General features: G+C 35.9%; 1 protein-coding gene across 3 annotated transcripts in view; it reads right to left on the reverse strand.

Moving 5' to 3' along the window:
- Window positions 1-12,092, reverse strand: part of LOC136753490 (uncharacterized) — a 38,373-nt gene extending 26,281 nt beyond the window's left edge. The window contains exons 1-3 of one of the 3 annotated variants that reach the window (XM_066709635.1): window positions 11,918-12,092; window positions 9,286-9,494; window positions 7,995-8,147 (exon numbers count right to left, since the gene is read on the reverse strand). In XM_066709635.1, the coding sequence (XP_066565732.1) occupies window positions 7,995-8,147; window positions 9,286-9,477 (345 nt within the window). In that variant the 5' untranslated portion in view covers window positions 9,478-9,494; window positions 11,918-12,092. Of the gene's footprint in view, window positions 1-7,994; window positions 8,148-9,285; window positions 9,495-11,354; window positions 11,459-11,917 lie in introns of those variants that run through there. The other 2 variants (XM_066709634.1, XM_066709636.1) reach the window with 2 other exon arrangements.
- Between the last annotated feature and the right edge of the window lie 9,310 nt (window positions 12,093-21,402).

Consider the following 21,402-nt stretch of genomic DNA (forward strand, 5'->3'; position numbering starts at 1 on the left):
GCTCAATTCAGAATTAAGACACATATATTGTCTGCTTAAAATGTATAGGTTTCTCTATTTTCTATTCACTCTATGCTTTGGTTCCTCCTCATCAACAAATGGGAGTCTTGTAATGAATATTATTGGTTGAAGTCTAAAAGTCAGAATTCAATGCTCTCCTGACCTTTTTTTCTTCTGTGCTGTCCAGTAATTGTGTGCTTTTATTCAGGAAGGAAACCCACTTACATTAAATGGTACTGAAATTAGGTTTGTGATTTCAGTTTGCTCACTGGTAATACAGAACTCTTTTGGACTTGATTACAGGCCCATTCACAGCCACAGGGGTGAGAGAAAACTGAATGCCTGCACACGTAATTCTGGGAATCAAAACGAATGCCAGAGACATCATAAAGGCTAGCCGTGGTATCTTAGAATATAGGTTGGACTACTGCCTTATAAAACAGATCAGAGTGACCCTACAGCTCAACACAAGAGTCCCGGTGATATTAATAAATTTTATGACTTTTATCGTAATAATGTTGTCTTTCAATACATCTCAAAAATGAATGTCTTTATGGGATAACAGCTTGATTCCTCATCAGATATAAATCCTATATGTCCCTAAATTAATTATATAAATGACTGGAAGGTGTACTGCTGCCAAGAAATACATTTCTGAAATTCTTTCTTAAAATAAATTACTTTTTCTTCTATAGTAGCCTACGTGACTCTTAAATGGTTACCAGTTGTGCTACATATGTAAGTGGGAACTGTATTGTGTCAAACATTTCCTCTCATACCTGCAGACACACAGAGTAAATCATTGGCTTGCAACACTTTTTTAGCAATTTGCGTGACAGAAAATGCTTTTATTTTTGTATTTATCGTTAATATAAAGTATGTTTTACATCTAACAAATTGGTAAATTTTGTAACCTGTGTGTTATAGTTAATTAAAATAATAATAAATAAAAGCATTGGTTAAAGATATTTACTTTCTTGTGGGGATAACGTACATTTACTAGACAGGAAAACTGCAAAGACAGATGCTATGAACTGTGTTGTCTGTCTGTCAGTCAGAACACATACCTTCAATAATCGCCAATAGACAAAGGTTTACACACAGACACATTCCTCAAGTCCTTACTGCTGTCTTACAGACCAATTTATCTACTCTGCCAGCAAGTGACTCTTGATAAATTGAAAAAAGGAGTGACATTTTAACGACTTCAACCTCTGAGCACTCTTATTGCAAAATGATTTAACCATGAACTCTCTGGAGCAGAAAAACTTGATTTCCGTTTCCCACAGAAGGCACATTCACACCCAGATGGAGATTTTCATTTGGCCGAACACTTACTTTAGTGTTCCTCTAACCCAGATGACAACTTGTTTCACAAGAAACATCTGCATAATTTTGCATCATAATTAATTTAATTTATTTTATTACTTTCAAATGGTTTTAGAGATTTTGTTCATGGTCGGTTTTACATTTTTTTAATTCTTCATGGAACAGAACAGTACAAGTTTACGATTATTAATTAATTAATCTTACCCATCATAACTATCTTAGAAATTATAAAACTTTTAATTCAGACAAAATATACTTATTATTCTTGCATTGTGGATTATGTGTAACAAGGTTACATCGGGAGGTCTCAGAAAGCATACAAAACCATCATTCAGTGTAGAAAAGGACTATTGCAGGGTATTTAAAAGTGTGAGGAATATAACAATTTTAACAATATTATATATAATATTATATATATATAATATATAACAATATATATAATATATAACAATATTTATAACAATATTTCCTGTAGTATGTAGAATTTTGAAATGCAGGCAGATAAATACATGAGCAAATCTGACACCTGCCTTTCCATTGTGCAGTAAAAGTACATTTTTGTGTATTCACTAAGGCAGATTTTGTTCAATCATGTAACAGCAACATCAAATGTGCAACATAGGGAATGAGGAAGTGTGAGCTTTGCTCAGCTGAAATTAAAAACACACCTGAACCCCTTCCATTAAAAGTATTAAAAACACATGGAACAGACTGCAAATCTTTCAACTACAGTCTGTGCATATGAACAATAGTGACAGACAGTGATGTAAATCGGCGATGCACTTTACAGAACCTGCGGGAGGCCTTGAAAGCAGATGGAAGAAGTAGAACAGCACCGTGCCACAGCGCAGCGGGGGACTGTAGAGCAGAGTTCAACTGGGTGTTCTGTGAATTGAGTCATATCCAGATATCGGCCTAAAGATCTCTTCAATGAGTGCATTCCATTGAAAAAGTGAGGATATTTTTAATGCTTTATGATTCCCGATTCCCTAATTCCACCACTTTTCATTAAGAACAAAAAATGGGATCATATGATCTATTGAGATGGTGGAGCAGGGCCAAGCATCTCTAACCTCCTCCCCATTATTGTTGAAAAATGTTGCCAGATTTGTATGACAAATAGCAAAGGTTATTGAATTTATGGAGGCATTTAGATACATTTCAAGCAACAGCAAAAAAAAAAACGAAAACACAGTACGGTTAAGGTGTATTAATGTATCATGCTTTTGACATTCAGCAGATTCTGGAAGTTCTGAATGTATACTGACAAATGTAATCCAATAAATTGCTGAAGATAAAAAAGAGTAATAATCACCACCTAGCCACATGTTGTAGCCTTCATTTCCTTAACTGGTACATAACTCTGTATTGTAAGTGTACATGCAAAGGAATTGTATAGTGTGTTTGCTTGCCATTGGTATAGGAAGAGCCTGGTGCATGTAGGGCAAATATGTGATCTAAAAATCCTACCTAGCCTACATACATCCTTATTGTAATTAATTTTGAAACACTATTTTAATTAGAACTGGAACATACAACATTCCATATCTTTAATGAACATTGAGCAAAAGATCCTCGGAATTATCCATGTATTTTATTTTAACATCTGTTATTTTGTATTATATTGCCTGAATGAAAATAATTGCTTATGTTTAAATAATTTCTTTCCATTGAATGCAAAGGTAAAAATGCTTTATATGTGTGCATTCATAATAAGCAATTTTCTGTTTCATATCATGTACTTTTCAACACATCAGGTAATTTCTCCCTGAAAAGAACTAAAAATATGAACTTTACACAGATGAAAAATAAATGTGTTTAATGTGGCAAATATTTCTCCCGAAACCAACTCCCGTATGACCACACAGGAGAACCCTTATGTTTTATTTATTATAAACTGCACTAAATAACTCATAAATAATTGCAAATACATGGTTTACTTCTAGGAATAAAGATGCATTCTTAAACATAATGGTAAAAATACCACATGTTCTTCTTCTACACATGTATCAAACCCAGATATCTCTTTTAATGTCTTTCAATAAGAACATTCCTTTAAAAACATTCTGATATTTTGATTGTTGTTTCCTGATTCCCTGATTTCCCAAAACCCTTTAAAATGCCCTTTTCAAGACTAGCTGTTTGCACGAATCCAAGATGCCCAGCTATGTATATTAAATATGACTGCATCAAATTGACCCAGGGGAATTTTACTGTCTGATAAATATATGCATTTATAGTTCATATTTACACACACACAATATGAGAATTGGACTGAATATGACAAGGCCAAATGAATAACTCTCTTTAAACCTTCATCTGCAACATAGTTTAGAAAAAAAACAAGCTGCAACAAATTCAAGTTTTGTATAAAGCCTCCAAATACTATTCCGCAGACCTCGACAATTGCATACAATTACCATGTGCAAGCTATTAAAGCCAACATTGCTGTGAGAGCAAGGGTACATTGATAATGAAATCTATCATTATCTAGTTCAGGGTTCTGCATTTCATTAACAGGGGATGAATTTCCATTCAACTAGAACAAGATCTCTCTGAAGAATTAATTGTCGGGAATTTCTTTGATATTTCCCACCTTCGAGTATATACGAAAAGGGTTTCAGTTGTTAAAAATTGTTTCCAAGAATTAGAAAACATGTCTAGTAGAAATCTAGAGAAGGGTTTTGCTGTCAAACACAATCTCCGGGCTGCAAACCTGAAAGAATCTGTAAGATGAAATGAATCAGCGTGCTAATTTCTTCACTAAATGGAAAGCTTTTGATGGATTGCTTGTTGACATAAATCACCAACATCCTAAATGATCTAGAATATTTTAATGATAGAGATCTCAGAAGGGGACAGACTACATCAATACCGCAGAGTTTACACAGAATAGCTTACATATTTTGAATTGATAGGAAACAGTGAGGTAGTCAATAATAATGAATGCGTGTGCATCTGCTGAAAACTGGACCTGTGTAAGGGCTAGACAAAGATCAGTTAGGAATCTGGAATCAGTCAGTTAGTTGGAAGTCTAATGCTTGCTCATCTTTTTGAATATATTCATTGCATTTAATGTTATGAAACATCCATTACATTGTTTTCAGTCTTTTCCCCCCATCATTTAAACAGATCAAAATGAATTTACCAAAACAAAAAAGTGATGATTTAAAATTGGATTCAGTTAGCTCCCTACATTACACTGAATTATTCATAGCTTTGAGTTTTTTGGGGGGGAAATCATTTTGGAAATGCTTTCTATTGGCTGTACTCGCATCTTCAATTAATACTGGAACACATCTTACTTTTTAGGTAGGTGTCTTGACACAACCTATTATATGTCTGGCTGTTGTGGAAACAGCTGTTTATATAATAGTCCGTTTTCCTTGCTGGATAAAATTGAGGTCTAAAACACTTGGATCAGCTGAGAAATGGAGCCATGTAAAAATAAACTGTTGAAATGTTGATACTACTATCACCATCTGGGTATTGTGTAATTTGCTAGTAATTATGTAAATGGGAGAAGGTAAAAGCTTTCAGATGGCAGCAATTTATACGGTACCCAACTTCACAACCATTTAGATCACATGTATTGTTACGACCACTTTCAGAAATGTTTCACCCTACAAACACACATTTACAGTTAGGTCCATAAATATTTGGACAGTGACACAATTGTCATAATTGCCACAACAGGTTTTAAAGGAAACAATCAAGATGTGCTTTAAGTGTAGACTTTCATGTAGACTTGAGGGTAGTTACATCCAAATTGGGTGAACAGTGTAGGAATTACACCCATTTTTATATGTGGTCCCCTCAATTTTAGGGGCTCAAAAGTATTTGGACAAACTAACATAATCATTAATTAAATTGTGAGTTTCAATAGTTGGTGGCAAATCCTTTGCAGTCAATGACTGCCTGAAGTCTGGAACCCACAGACATCACCAGATGCTGGGTTTCTTCCCTGGTGATGCTCTGCCAGGCATGCACTGCAGCTGTTTGGTCGTTTTGCCTTCAGTTTTGCCTTAGAAATTAAAACAAACCAATCCGAGAGACAGCAAAAACATTAGGTGTGGACAAATCAACTATTTGGTACATTCTTAAAAAGAAAGAACTCACTGGTGAGCTCAGGAACACCAAAAGGCCCGGAAGACCACGGAAAACAACTGTGGTGGATGACAGAATAATTATTTCCCTGTTGATGAAAAACCCCTTCACAACAGTTGGCCAGATCAAGAACACCCTCCAGGAGGTAGGTGTCAACAATCAAGAGAAGACTTCACCAGAGTAAATACAGAGGGTTTACCAGAAGAAGTAAACAGGAAACAGGAAGACCAGATGACAGTTTGCCAAAAAAACATCTGAAGAACCCAGTACAGTTCTGGAACAACATCCTATGGACAGATGAGACAAAGATCAAACAGAATGATGGGAAAAGAAGAGTATGGAGAAGAGAAGGAACTGCCCATGATCCGAAACATACCACCACATCTGTGAAGCATGTATGGCATGGGCATGTATAGCTGCCAAGTGAACTGGTTCCCCTGTATTTACTGATGATGTGACGGCTGACAAAAGCAGCAGGATGAATTCTGAAGTGTTTAGGGCTGTATTATCTGCTCAGATTCAGCCAAATGCTTCAAAACTCATTGGAGGGTGCTTCACAGTGGAGATGGACAATGACCTGAAGCATACTGCGAAAGCAACAAAACATATTTTTTGTGAAGAAGTGGAATATTCTGCAATGGCAAAGTCAATCACCTGACCTGAATCCAATTGAGCAGCATTTCACTTGCTGAGGCAAAACTGAAGACAAAACACCCCAAGAACAAGCAGGATCTAAAGACAGCTGCAGTGCAGGCCTGGCAGAGGATCACCAGGGAAGAAACCCAGCATCTGGTGATGTCTATGGGTTCCAGACTTCAGGCAGTCATTGACTGCAAAGGATTTGCAGCCAAGTATTGAAACTCACAATTGAATTCATGATTATGTTAGTTTGTCCAAATACTTTTGAGCCCCTAAAATTAGGGGGACCACATATAAAAATGGGTGTAATTCCTACACCGTTCACCCAATTTGAATATAACTATCCTCAAATTGATGATGAAAGTCTACACTTGATTGTTTCCTTTCAAATCCATTGTGGTGTCATACCGAGCCAAAACGATAACAATTGTGTCACTGTCCAAATATTTATGGACCTAACTGTAAGTAGGCTTAATCATTTTCATGAAAGTACAAATAAAATGAGGATGTGGTTAGCCTTAAACATAATTCAAAATGTACTATGGTCTTTTTTATTAAACATTTCCATTGACTATAGACAACAGAAAACTGGATACAATCAGCATCTGATGTGGCAGAATTATCACTTCTGAGGGCCTTGGAAAAAGCTTCTTAAATAACTGGCAGATGTGATACAATTGTTGCCTCCGAGGGCTGGAAGTCTTTGGCAAATAAAGTATCAACAAATGAATATAAAAAAGGCTTATGCTGATTTTATAATCACAGGATGGCTGTTATGTTTGGACCTGTTAACCTAGGTAATAAAAATGGAAGACTTTTAAATGGGAATAATGTACTCACAAATTCAGTTACTTACACATCTCACTGTATACATATGTTTTACAAAATACATATTATCAAATTGACAATTACATGTTTTAGTTATATTATACATATGTTATTCAAAGAAAGAGTGGTGAAAGTATGACATGAGAATGTTTGCACTACTACATTTTTTCTGTATTTCACAGCAAAGAGATAAACACGGTGTGTAGATATAAAATATGTCTGAAATTATTGTGGTCTTTTGCAATAGGCAGCCTATATTATGGATATTGAAATAAAATGATATGGTCAGACATGTCTCATTAAATACATTAGTAATAGAGGGAAGGGGAAACTGTAAAATCTGATTTCATAGATCTATTTTAAATTGCAACTTGCTGTATCCAAGGTTTCACTGATTTCTTTACACACTGTTTTATTTCCTATTTACTTATTTATGTGAGAATAACCACAGAACCTTTTCAACCACAAAGCCATCCATTATGTTTCACACTGCAAGCCCAGAATATCTAGAGTCCCTATATCACATCAATCACAGGAATTGGGCCACATGGAACAGTTAACACTCTGAACTTGCAGGTGCCTGAGCAACCACAGGAGCCGCTCATTTGTAGAGAACCATATTTTCCCCGCAACTATGCATGGCCTTCTGGGAACAACCTCAGCACACACACCATGAAGCCTGAGATGTTGTGTTTTGTATATCTTCTGCATCATCTAACATTATTCCTTTGTTACACTAAATGGCCTAAAGTATGTGGAAAACCCCTTCTAATTAGTGGATTCAGATATTTGCCATGCACTCTCCATAGACAAACACTGGCAGTGAATTGGATGAGCCAGGCCTAATCACCCAACATCAGTGCCCGACCTCACTAATGCTCTTGTGGCTGAAGGGAAGCAGATCCCTGCAGCGATATTCCAACATCTAGTGGAAAACCTTCCCAGAAGAGACTGTTATAGCAGCAAAGGGGGGACCAACTCCATATTAATGCCCATGATTTTGGAAAGAGATGTTTGACGTGCAGGTGTCCACATACATTTGGCCATGTAGTCTACCTCTAGCGCATATGTTTATAAATGGTGCTACTTACAAGATCAGCAATGTCTTGATTGTTTAGAACTACATTCCAAATGCACAACTCTTTTCCTAGCATGTATCTCTCATCTCGGATCGTCATCAATAGCGGTTGAACACTCTTGGGTATGGTTTCTCCAAGACTGTCTTCAGGAAAGGTGAGCATAATCTGTGAAGATAAATACAAACCTTTGAGCTTTGCCAACATCAAAAACACAATGACTTATATAAATTAAAGTACAATATACAACTAGATAGAAGCTTTGGAAAACACACTGCCATGTTAAAAAGATAAAATGTGAAATTAAAAAAAATAAAACTAAATACAACCAAAATCAGAATCAAATATCTGTTATAGAATTAACAAAAAAGCTAAATATCACGTGTATACTACAACATGAGTTTTTCAGTTATGTGTTACACATGTTCCACTTGTAAAAAACAGTTTTTGCATTTCCTGATAACACTGATATCCGATATTACAATCAATCAAGTACAAATCAGAGAGGACGATTAAGAAATCACATATTGTAACAAGTCAATATTATAGTTTTAACAATCACAAAAATGCACTATTTTGCTGTTCTGTCTGTTTGTAATTTTTCTACTTATTATTGCCAGCAAGGAAAAAACTACTCCGAGTGTTGTTTTAAGATCTAATCCAATTGGCAGTTAATTGAAACATCTGGACATCAAAGTGACCTCCATTCACTGAACCTTACTTTTAAGGTGCACTGCACAGTATGAAATACAAATAGAAATAGACATGGTGAAGAAAGATGTACATTTTGATCCTGATTAAAAGATGGTAGTAAAAATTCCCCCTCAGACCAGAAATCTGTCTCTGATCCAGTCTAGAAGTACTGCGATACTACCTGTTCATGAACTATATGCAACAGCAAGCAGTTTAAGACCAAAAACAGCAAAAAACAGTAATCAGAAACCCAGACATACAATGAGTTTTATAGAATGCAATTTCTTTATTGTTGGGACTCTTAGACTTGGTTGAGAATTGTATTGATAAGAATAATTTCACCCTTTGAGACCAGGAACATTCCTCTTCTTTAATGCTTGAATCCTCATCCTTACTCCCTGATTTTACTCTAATAAGATGATGTGCATTTCACCTTAGGTTTCTGAATTCAAAGTGCATTCCAGCATTTTTATCAGCAACCTCTAATCAAGAAGTCAAACCTGATTAAAATGTATCAGTGGTACCAACAGGCAGAGAGTTCTCAAGAACAAAATCTCAAGGAAAGCAATGGCGCATACTTAACATTTTTGTTTTGATTAAAGTGGAGAGTCACCTTTGTCATTATCCTTTCATTTTCAATACAAAGTTGAATGTTTTGCTTGATTGTAGGACTGACAATACTCTGGACTTCGGCACAATGGTTTTCATATGTTTTCAGAAACCTCTTGAGAATGATGGGAACATCTGTGGTTGAGCCGGGCTTTGCGTTTGTTCTGCCTCGCTTCCCCTTCTTTTGCTTTGCCATTTGCTTTTCTCTCCAGCCTGTTAAAAAGCAATATAAAAGACTGTTCATTCTTAAGACTGTACTGTGTAAAAGTATCTGCAGTACTTTGAGAAGGGAAGTATTCACGAATATAAGTGTTTTAAATCAGGAGTGACATATATAAATCAAAGAACAATCAACATATACATAGAAGGTAAGAAAAAAAGAGAACACACAAGAAAGAAGTCAAAGTGTAACTAATCGCATCACTGGATGGGGGGCGTCTGCCAATAAATAAATAATAATAATAATTACTATTGAAATGTTCCTTTGTTTTACTTTTTGTTGCTAAATTTAATATCCCTTTAGGGTTTCTGAAACACCAACTGACTATTCGCTATTCTGATTAATGTTACTAAACTTCAATGTTCATTTGTTAGTCAACAAAATAGTTATTCTTAAAACTTGTTAATTAGATCCAGGCTTTCGAATGCCAAGTGAGTACTTTTCTTATATTATGTTGAACAAATAGCTCACCCTAAGTAGCCTAAATAAACAGGACTGAAAAAAGACTGGGAATATTCTGGAAATATAAATAGCCCTGTCGAAATACAGGGTCAAAAGTTAAGTCTTCCCACATGGCACATCTTCTGTCCATACACAGAAATAGGCCTATAAGATAAACCTTCCTTCTTGCATGCAGTCCAACTGCCATGCACACAGTGTAACATACACCTGACATTTTAGCATTTGCCTATTCCTGTTTAACAAATCCACACCAAAGCAAAGCAACACAGTACATTCCCAGAGACTCCAAATACCTCAGTGCCACAGAGACCCCCCTAAACGTAGGGCTAGAGCAAATCAAACCCCTGAGCTGAAAAGATGCAGAGAATACGAGCCTCCTCTGTGCCTGGAGCATTTGATTCAATCTATACAAACTCCATCACCAGAGTTCAAGGAAATCAAAACAGTAAGAAAACCTAAATAACTCTTATTAAATATATCTACAACAATGCCACATCAAGAATCCGACTCCACCAAGACACTGACAAGATGTTAAGGAGTACATCAAGGAGAAACAATCTCTCCAAAACTTGTCACGCCAATTCTTGAAGAAGTGTTTTTGAGATTTGGAGAGATCCCTTGATGTAGGCTACTGCTTTGCAGCTCTTGGTCCTGTCAGTACACCTCTACCCTGATGTAACAGTCTTCAGGACCAAACAAATCACGTCAGACTTACTTTGGCCTCGAGCATTTCCCTTATTAATAGTCTGCAAATCATTTGTGTTAGCGCTAACATGGTTTATGCAGTAAACAAAGCTGTTCTACAATGGTGAAATCCTTTAATTAAACACTTCTTTTATGAGCTTACTTAAAAGATACAGTGTATTAACAACACCGAGACTAAACACTGCTAAATGCAACCATGTGGGCTCGGTTTCATCAGACATCAATGGTTTTTACTGATAGATAAAATTAAAACGAAGCTAACAAAGGTAAAACAATGAACTGATTCAAACTTTAATGTTATAACTTTAAGACTTGCAGATGAAACAGTTTTTTATGCAATGAAGATTGGAGTGAAATTTGGAGAAAATACTGTAAATGTGCGCAGCTTTGTGTTTAGACTTTCCAAACCATTTTTGCTTTACCGCACCATATCCGGATTTGCGTTATATCGGAACGCATTATATCGGGGTAGAGGTGTCTTGGTGGAGTTGGATTCTTGGTGTAGCATTGTTTTAGATATATTTAATAAGAGTTATAAGGTTTCCTCAATGTCTTGATTTCTTAGAGCTTGGAGGACTGAGTTTGTAGAGATTGAACAAAGCCCAGGCACAGAGCAAGCTCATATTCTCTGTATCTTTACAATACTTCTCGTACAACTTATATATGATCCATTGTGTTATATCCACCTCTGAATCCTGCTTGTTCTCTTGATAGAGAGGTTGTACACAGTGCCTGGGGCTTGTAAGGCGGGGGTTAGGAAACAGGTGCTCACAAACTGGGATCTGGTGCGAGGAAATTCATTTAATCTCTGTGACACAAATAAACAGATATATAAACACATAATAAACACCTAGCTTCTTATTGAGCCTAATTTTACACAGAACAGATTACTCACTAACTAAACATATATGAAGAAAAAGACAACATGAGACACACGGCCAGAAACCAGTCTAAGTTCAAAGACTAGTTTGTTTCCGTGATCTATCCATCTCTCTATACTCTCTGACTCCCAGGTGCTACTCCTGCCTCTCCTGAACAGGAAGCGGTCCGTTTCCTGTTTTATAAAGGAGGGGAACCATTCATGGGGAAGACGCGGGTCAGGTGCTGTCCCCCGTTAATTCACCTCCCCTGGTGTGGTCTCCCCACGTCTCACCCGGCACATTTCTTGAGAAGGACGACAGTTGTGTTGTTCTATTTATCTGGGACTTGTTTAATTCTGAGACACATTGTTTTGCAAGAATTATCTTACTTTTTATGGCATAAGCTAATTCTTTTGGAATCACATCTGGATTTCACTTGTATTCATTGAGCCCTCCTCTTCTTCTTCTTCTTCTTGTTTTTTAATGCTGTCATCACTAATATATAGGTTTCTGCAGAATTCATCCGCTCTCTTGATAACTGCATCCTTGTTTTTGATTGCTGTTTCTTCACAGGTTCTCAGATCAATTCATTGATTCTTTCCTATGGGGAGACATTGTTTTGCATTTTTGATGGTCCGATTATTTCCAATGGTTTCTTTAAGTTATTGTTAAACTTTATTACATCTTCTTTAAAATATTACACTACTATTCTGCATAGTTCAACGTAATTGACTTTTGATTTGGGGTCTTCTTTCCTGTAGTTTCTTGTGATTTTGTTCCACATTTGTGATACATTGAGGTATTGTTTTTCCCCCCCATGTTTTTGTACTGAAAGGTAAACCTTCATATTTACACACACACGCGCACACACACACACACACACACACACACACACACACACACACACACACACATATCTATTTATACAAACAAAAAGCCATTATAAATACACAACTAAAGGGATAGTAAAATGAATTAAAATAATCAAAGCAAAATTTAAATATTTGTTTGTTTTGGTGCTTTAACGTGTTTGGTATAAACCCCATTGATATTGCTGGGAAGTTTATAGATTATTATTATTATTATTATTATTATTATTATTATTATTATTATTACTTATGGCACTTATCCATGCCGACTTACAACATAAGTGCAATTCAAAGTGAATTAGCCTTACATTTTTTTTTAAATGTATATTTACCATTTTATTTTGTGTGTATATACAGAATTAAACACGTTTAAAACATGTATTTTCATGTTTTATATTTTAAACCTAATAATATAAATGAATACATCAAGTAGCAAGTCATATTATAAATCAACTGCAAGTTTTTGTTTTAATGGCAATTTGGGAATTACAACAAAGGTCTACAGCCTATAGGGTGGGGATTACAATACAGTATAGGCCTATAAGCTATAATTGTAATGTTTAATGGTCAGTTTAGCCTAAAAGTAAATTTTCTTCAGTTTAAGAGCAACTTTAAATACATATTCTGTATCAAAATACAAAAGCACATGTTTGCACTAAGTAGCGTGGTAACAACTTACAAAATGTATCTTATCCCAGTCACACAACAATATCGTGATGCAACAGGACAACCGCTTCAAACACAAGCTGTCTCGTTAAAACACACACTAGATAAAAACAAAAGTGCAACAAAGTACGGTGTAATATTTAAGAAAGCATTTCATTCCACGCACTATAATCACCTGTTACTCGCAGCTTGAACAGCAGGTGCGTCACTGCCGAACACTGTCGCCTGTGTTGCTATAGAGACGCGCAGTCAGGGGTTGAGAGGCGCTGCAGCTGCAAACGCGCCTGCGCGCTTCAATGCACGCCGTGGTTACAGGCGTTGCAAGTCGTGGTTATATACTAACTCGTACAGAAGGATTTCAGTCAGTCAGAACACTTTTGTTTAGGCTATACTGCTTGCTTAACCACTGTACACAATTTATGTAATATATAATAGTTGGCTCAAAGTCATAATCAAGAATGTTTCTGAAAAGTTGGGCCAACAACAATCTGTTGACATTTTAATTAGTTACAAAACCAAATAAATAGCATAAATAATAATAATAATAATAATAATAATAATAATAATAATAATAATAATAATAATAATAATAATCGAACTGGCATTCCAGTATATGCTCATATGACTTTCACATTAGATTCTATATTGAAGCTGGCTTATGGTATGGGGGCATTGACAGCTCCTTCCAGTTAATATTTTAAGAATAAAAACCAACAACTTGAAAGGAGCAAATAGCACATTGCTGGGAATATAAAAAGACAGTGTTTCCATTTGTTCAGTGCTCAACGTTGTGTGAAAAGTGTCAGGCAAGTCACCAGATGTTTCTATGGAATATGAGATATTTCTGTTACCGAAACGCATTCCTAAAATGACAATGTTTGCATTCTTTGAATAAAACGGTCTTTTTCTTGGCCTAAATTGTGCAACCGGAGCTAAGGTTATATGTCGAGAAAACCTGCCATACTGACCTATTGTAAATGTACAACAAGTACTGGGAACCAAACTTGACGTCCCATGGCCTTGGCTTTTAAAACTATAGGTCCATAATGTAAATGACTTGCTCTGTTGTGCACTTTTGCAAAGAAGCAGCATCAAGGGAAAGCAATACCACTGGAACTTTCACTGTGCTGAGGTGGTGAAGCAGTGATTTCTCGGAAACTTTACAAATAAACCAAGAGTTTGTGGGTTCCCCCTGTATTTATACATCTTGAACGTGAATGCCTGCTGTTGCGATACATTACAAACCTTACATTAAAAAAAAAAAAAAAAAAAAAAAAAAAAATATATATATATATATATATATATATATATATATATATATATATATGTCACTTAACTATTTCTACTTCTAAATGTATCTGAAAAAAGTCATTTTCATTTGTTTTTTTTAAAGATCCTGAAACTAATATACTTACATAAATGACAGAGACATAGATTTTAGGTTGAAAAAGTCATCCATCCCGCTATTGAAACAAACATGCACATAGGGATGGCACACAAATCTGCACCAATTACCCACAGACTGCATGAGGAACATAGGTACAACGTGATATATAGAATATCAATTATAATACATTCCACTGTCCCAACACCCCTTTTAATTCAATGTACAATACTGGACAATTTGTACCTTTTGCTATGTTAGTATAAGTTATAATAACTGAACTACATTAGCCTATTTGTCCTCCAAATAATGATTTTTTTAACAAAGCCATAAAACAAAAGTTAAAATCAGTTCATTGCCATTATCAAATAACAATTGTATGTTTTACACAGCAGTCAAACTAATATTCTCAACCATGCAAGCTGAGTGAGCCGTTCCCTTCTGGAATCCAAGTTAGGGTGTAGCCAAAATGTACACATTGAAATCAGCTGGATTGCCTTAAATTTAGCCTCCAGTAAAAATGAGTTCATCACACGTAGCCCAACAAGAAGCTGAAATGTTAATGTTACACCTCAAAGACCTACCGTGATTTTTCATTGGTAAAGGATTATGTCATATTAATACCACATGCTTAGTTCACAGGCAGTGGCAGTGTTTCCTCTAGTGCTGATGTGCTTTCTCTACAGAAGCTCGATGGTGGGTATTTAAGGTAAATGAAGCTTAAATAGCCTTTATTTAAAATAAATGGTTCTTCAAAAGTTACCAAAACATGTGGTTTTTGAAAGCACATTTCTTTCTTTATTTCATTTATTTATTGGCAAACACCCTTATCCAAGGTGACTTGCAGTTTACATGAGCATTACAAAAGTGAAGTAATAATACAAATAATATAATAATAAGGAAGCATCATAACATTTGCCTTCCGTAATTTTGACTGCTGCAATTTTACATTTGACTGCTACATCTTATCAGCAATGAATTGTTTGAAATAAAGTCAGTGGAGGAGATCTGGATTGCCACATAAAATGATGTAGATCAGGGCACATCTATGAGGAAAGACAATTACATCTGAGATACATTATAAAGCAATTATTTGTGGACTGAAGATGTGCTTCCTACCACATAACTTTGAAAAATGAATGGAGTGTGGGAGATGCTTTTGCACTTTGTTAACTCTGAAAATTGAAATAATTTTTCATAAACTTTCTTCCATATGAACATTAAAAAAATGCACATAACAAAGACAAATGGACAATTATGTACATACAACCTATCCTTCAAAAAACCCATCTTGTGGAAAAATATGTATATTCAGCAATTATTTTGATAACATACCATCGTGCCCGTGAATTCATCAAATATGGGCCCTGTGGTGTCTGCCCAGTTACTAATTAAAAAAATACAAAAACACTGTTCTTCAATGTATTGATGCCACGATGGGAAGAGAAACCAAAGCACAAGCACTTGTGGTATATTTTTTAATGTTTTTGTGACAGTAGACAGTAGAGAGAAATGCTGAAAACCCAGTGCAGGAAAGAAAAGAAACATCTTGAAGTGGCCTGAGATTCAACCTCTTGCTGTTAAAAAATGTTGTCCCGTTTTTAACCATGGCAAGATAAAATACAGCACTGGAATGTGACTTTATGAGCCATCGCAAAATATGAAGTAAGGTCTGTTCAAGAACGCTAAATTGCAATAATACTCGGGGGTGGCATTAAATCAAAACTCGCATGCTCACTCAGCTTTCCACGGTGCAGAGACAGACCTAAAACAACATGTATGGAATTTGCTATTGGGAGGGTAGGTTGACACTTGGATTTAATCCAGGCCTTAATATATGTGGTAAACTTGAGTTATCTCACTCCATACCTTAAATGACATGATGTTATAGATGTGACAAATTAGTTTTTGCCTATCAACGCAAATCCGTGCCTCCTCGCCTCAGACAGACTCTTCTTATAGTTTCCTGGAATATGTTAGAGAGTTGCTTATCTGTCTCGGAGCTTTACTGAGACCTTGCTGGGATATTCATTATTATAATACTTATTTATTTATTAGCAGACTTAAAGTATATCAAGAAACATTGTTAAAACAACCAGTAGACAATACAATAAGCATACATCCCGAGACATCATTCATCTTCATGGTGGGATTTTAATGTTTCACTGTGCTTTGAGGAAGGCCTCTTTACTTCACACAAACAGCTACTGCTTTATTTTACACACGTTACTGCTAGAAACCTGGAAGATGTTCTAAATGCTTTAAATGTTGGAATTCCTGACACCCTTTGATGTATAATTTAAGATGACAGTATATCTCACCTCTGCTTGACCCTATTTGGGTATTTGGGCTCTAGCATACTGATACATAGATGTCTACCAGGCAGTTGTTTGCATCATTTCCACATGGATTGTGAAAATGGAATTCATGCAAAGTTAGATTTACGATATTTAATTTTTTAAGATTGTGTTTTCTTCTTCATACATTTGACAGTGGGCAATGGTCTTAAGGCGAACTGCTTCTCTGCATATGATTTTTGTTTAGCGTAGCATTCAGAGTCAAGTAAACATCTGATGTGTTCTCACGTTTTCCAATTTTGTGAAATTGTATGCAGTGACATGTAAGAACTGCCTTATTCAGCCTAAAGATCACTTTTTGTCATTTTGCCAGCGTAGGCAAAATTATTTTCACCCTGTATTTGAAACATTTGTTTGATTTTTTTATGTTCATTAAACTATCTTTATTTATCAATTATATCTTCAGATTCTGCCTAGAAAGAAATATTCACATCGAGTAAACTGAATTAAGATGGGGTTTAAATGCTGGATGTCTACAACTGTCTACTTAAAAATCTAAAATGTGTTGCAATGCACAAAGGATAATGCTGCAAATTACTGTGATTTTGTATATGTTTAAGTAACTGAAAAAGAACTATTCATTTGTGTTTCTATTAATGTCTTGATTGTATTAATTTGTAAATTCCAGTGGATAAAATTGGCACTTACTTGACAAAATATTTATTAAACCAGCTCATATATATTGTGAATTAGTAGGTGGTCTTTGCCATTAAAAATATTCCTGGATTGAATGATGTTGGGTGTTTCTTCAAACATTGGTTACTGCTGTCCTGACTCCTTTAGATTAGTTGTGAATAATTATCTCAAATAGATTTCAACTGTTTACAAAGTATATACATCATTTCACCATCTCCATCTAATTGCTGCAATATTTATGCCTCAAATTTTTATGTCATGGGTAGTAAATGTGGAAAAACATGGCTTTGAAGCAATGCAGAAAAGTGCCAGTTGCACATATGGGAGTTCCCATCTCATCCTAATGTCTTAATAGCTCATCTTCAATTACATATAAGTTAGCAAGTTTATATCCCAGTAGCACTTTACAGAAAACCAAAAGGAAAAATAAAGGGTTCCTTTCAAGAAAATGCACTTTTTAAGTTTGAACACAAGGCACAAATCATATGTATAAATAAATAAAGATAAAAAAACCAATTTAATACCTGATTCGCTACTGTCTGGCAAATATTGTGGTAAAGAGAATTGCTTTGTATTCCTAGTAGACTCCCTCAGGTTAGATTTTACTGCTACTTATTCATTTTTTTAAGTATATTTTCATTAAAAACCACAGACTTTTCTATGCTAGCTTTGGCATTGATTAATGATTGTAGATACCATATACATACCTTCAGATCCAGTCCTGATAAAGAGATACGGAAAGAAAGCAATTTTTTCAAACCTAATTATGTAGGATTAGGATTTTTTTAAAGTTGACACTGTCACTGACAAGTCCATTAGAAGTAAGACTTCCCTCCAAAATATATGCACATGTGTTCAATTTATTGGGCAATGTTTTGTATTTATAATATATCTCTTTAGCCTCCCTACAGAGTCTCTGCGCTGTAGTATTATTTCAGATTCTTGCATGGAAGTAGTTGATTGTCTCTGACAAGGACCTATTATGCAGAATACATCAAATGAATATTTTGTTTCCACGTATTGCTAAGATATCAGGTCTGCTTTGCAATTACAGATGATGTAGGTTGAATGGATGTTGGGGTTATGTTATTTCCTAATCTAGTCTGGCAGTAATGGCAACCAAGTGCAGTCTTGAGCAGGGGCGGACTGGCACCAAAAAACAGCCCTGGACTTGTAGGGAGCAGCTACTGGTGACGTGAGGTCCAGGGGGGATGCTGGCAAAGTACGGTCCGGGGGAAGGAGGGGGATGACAGCGAATTGCTGTCCAGAAATCCAAACGGTCTATAACCAGGGTTGTAGGGATTTTAATGATCTCCCAAATGGCCAGATTGGTCAGTAACCAAAAACACCTTTGAGCCCGCAGTGTTATAAGTGGAGCTATATCAGTCCTTCATTAGCAAGTGGGGATTTCAAACTGGTGCAGTGCTTAGTATTGATTCTGGCCTGGGCTTTCCACCTGTGTGGAAGTTGCATGATAACCCTGTGGCCATGTTGTTTTTGCTTGGATCTCCAGTTTCCTCCCACATCCCAGAGACAGGCTGCTTAGTTGATTGGCCACTCTAAATTGTCCTAAGGTTGTGTGAGTGTGTTGTGTTTGTGCGCTTCCCTGTGATGGACAGGCATCTCGTCCAGGGCATACCCTGCCTCGCACCCTGTGTCTGCTGGGTTAGGCTGAGGCTAACTGTCATCCTGTACTGGATTAAGTAGTTCATGAAAATAGATGGATGGATTTCAAAGTGGGTGGTGTAAGAAATAGTGAGTAAGTAAGTAAATAATGAAGTACGGTGATTGCAAATGAATAACAAAGCAAAGAAGGGGTGATGTTTCTTGGTTGTGAACTTGTCAACAAAACTAACGATCAGAATGCATGAAGAATCACATCAATGACTGGTGGGTTCTATAGATGTTAATGATAACTAATGGAATGTTACACAAATGTTTACTTAGGTCATTACTCTTAATTGTGTTGTGGAAAATTGTTTCAAAATTCTATGATTGAGTTCAATAATGTGGTCCTTTTCACATGAAGTACAGCTAACTGAAACCAGCTGCCCAAAGTTTAAATGCATTTGATATGTTATTGAAATGTCTTGCAACACTGCTTGGTCTTGAAGCCAAATTTGACTGTATTTACAGTATGCAAGTCCAAATGTATTTGCTTTCCTTCTAGATTTTTTTAATTGAATCTGACTGAAAGGCCATTGCAAGCAAAAACTATCATATTATAATAATTGTCAGAAATTAAACCCAATTCATAACCCCATACTAATAAGGTTGTAAATTCAATGACAAGCAAACTTTTAAATCTTCATCTCTCAATGTCAATGTGTGGTTATAGACCTTTACGAATGTTGGAAAGCTATGTACAGAATGAATAGAAACGTAATCATTGTTAACTTTCAAGTCAAGGATACTATCCAAATAGATACTATCTATGTAATTTCCATGTGACCTCAGTGAATGCATTTACAAGGCTGCGTATTGGCCACAGTGCACTTTGTGTGTGTGTGTACATGTATGCGAATATTATACAGCAAATATAATAAGTCGTTAATCTGATCTTCAAATTGAGTGATTACTTTTTTCCTTTTAAAAACACCTTCCTATGGCTTTAAGAGACTTTCATGCACTTAAAGGGAATGCAATTAAATCTATATTGGATACAAAGTTAATCCCCACTGTGCTTTGATTGGCCGTGCTATGGAATCACTATTTGCTGTTTGTTTGCCCCAGTGAAACCTGAGGTCAAATTCTGGTACTGCAGATCTACATCATTCTGCACAGAATGTTCAAATTCTGTGCAGATCTGTGCAGATCTGTGGAAATCTGCAATTCCAGAATGCAAAATGATTTCTAAATCACATTTTCACATGCTTCAGGGACTACTACACAACTTCGTGTTAAAAAGTACTAATTTGTGGTCTGCTGAACTTTAACACAAAATTGTGTTAGCCTTGAACAAACTCAGAATGGGAACACATTTTTTTGTACAGTGCATAAATAAAGTGATAAAACTCCAGAACATGCACTAATATAGACAGTTACACAATAGTTTCTGATCAATACAAGAAGGCTTGTTTACATTTGAATTAAAATTGACGCCCATTGTTGCAACATTTATTGGTCGGATTTGGTGCTTTGGTGTGGGGTCTCATCATTGAATTTTGCCTGGGGCCCCAGAATCACTTAGACCGCCCCTGCGAGCAGGAGGGACCAGACCTCATGGCCTGAGGATGTTTTGTCCCTCCATCCTTATGATTTGGAAGCTTTGGAGGAACTGGAGAGAGGAGCAGAGGACAGAGACCCCCCCAACCCCCTCACCATCATACGGTGCACCGTCGACCACCTAGCGATCCCCCCCATGTTCACTGTACAAACGGGGGCAACCAGGGTACAGGAGCAAGCAAAAGTGATGTTTGCAGAAGTAAACCTGCTGTATGACATCAAGAAAAAATCTGTTAATGTTAGAGTTTCTTAAGAAAACACTTTCTACAAGGAACAAGGAATATATATATATATATATATATATATTTATTTATTTTTTTGCTGTGTATATTGGCACAACACACAGCAAATGTTTATGAACATAATATGATTAATGTTATCTGAAATCTATGGACTGTGCACTGTATATGGAATATATAGTGTTTGGAACCCATGGGACACTAAATAATGCTACGCACATCTAACTTGTACCAATGTTTCTAAATGCTGGGGTGTACTGAATTGAAAGGGAAGTATCTATAGATGTTTAAAATACAATGTATGCTTAATCAGAAAAAATTAAAACCATTAAAACCTATTTCCCTAATGCTCCCCTTTAAAAATTAACGATGTCATGCAATACTTCACACCAAAATATCATAAATAGCTAATTATACGGTGCAATTGAATTAAATTAAATAAGATGATGTTATAGTTTTGCTCAGGATTTACACCCTTGATGCAGTGTGGGTGAAGCA

This window comes from Amia ocellicauda, chromosome 7 (assembly GCF_036373705.1).
Source record: "Amia ocellicauda isolate fAmiCal2 chromosome 7, fAmiCal2.hap1, whole genome shotgun sequence".
Classification (NCBI taxonomy): Eukaryota; Metazoa; Chordata; class Actinopteri; order Amiiformes; family Amiidae; genus Amia; species Amia ocellicauda.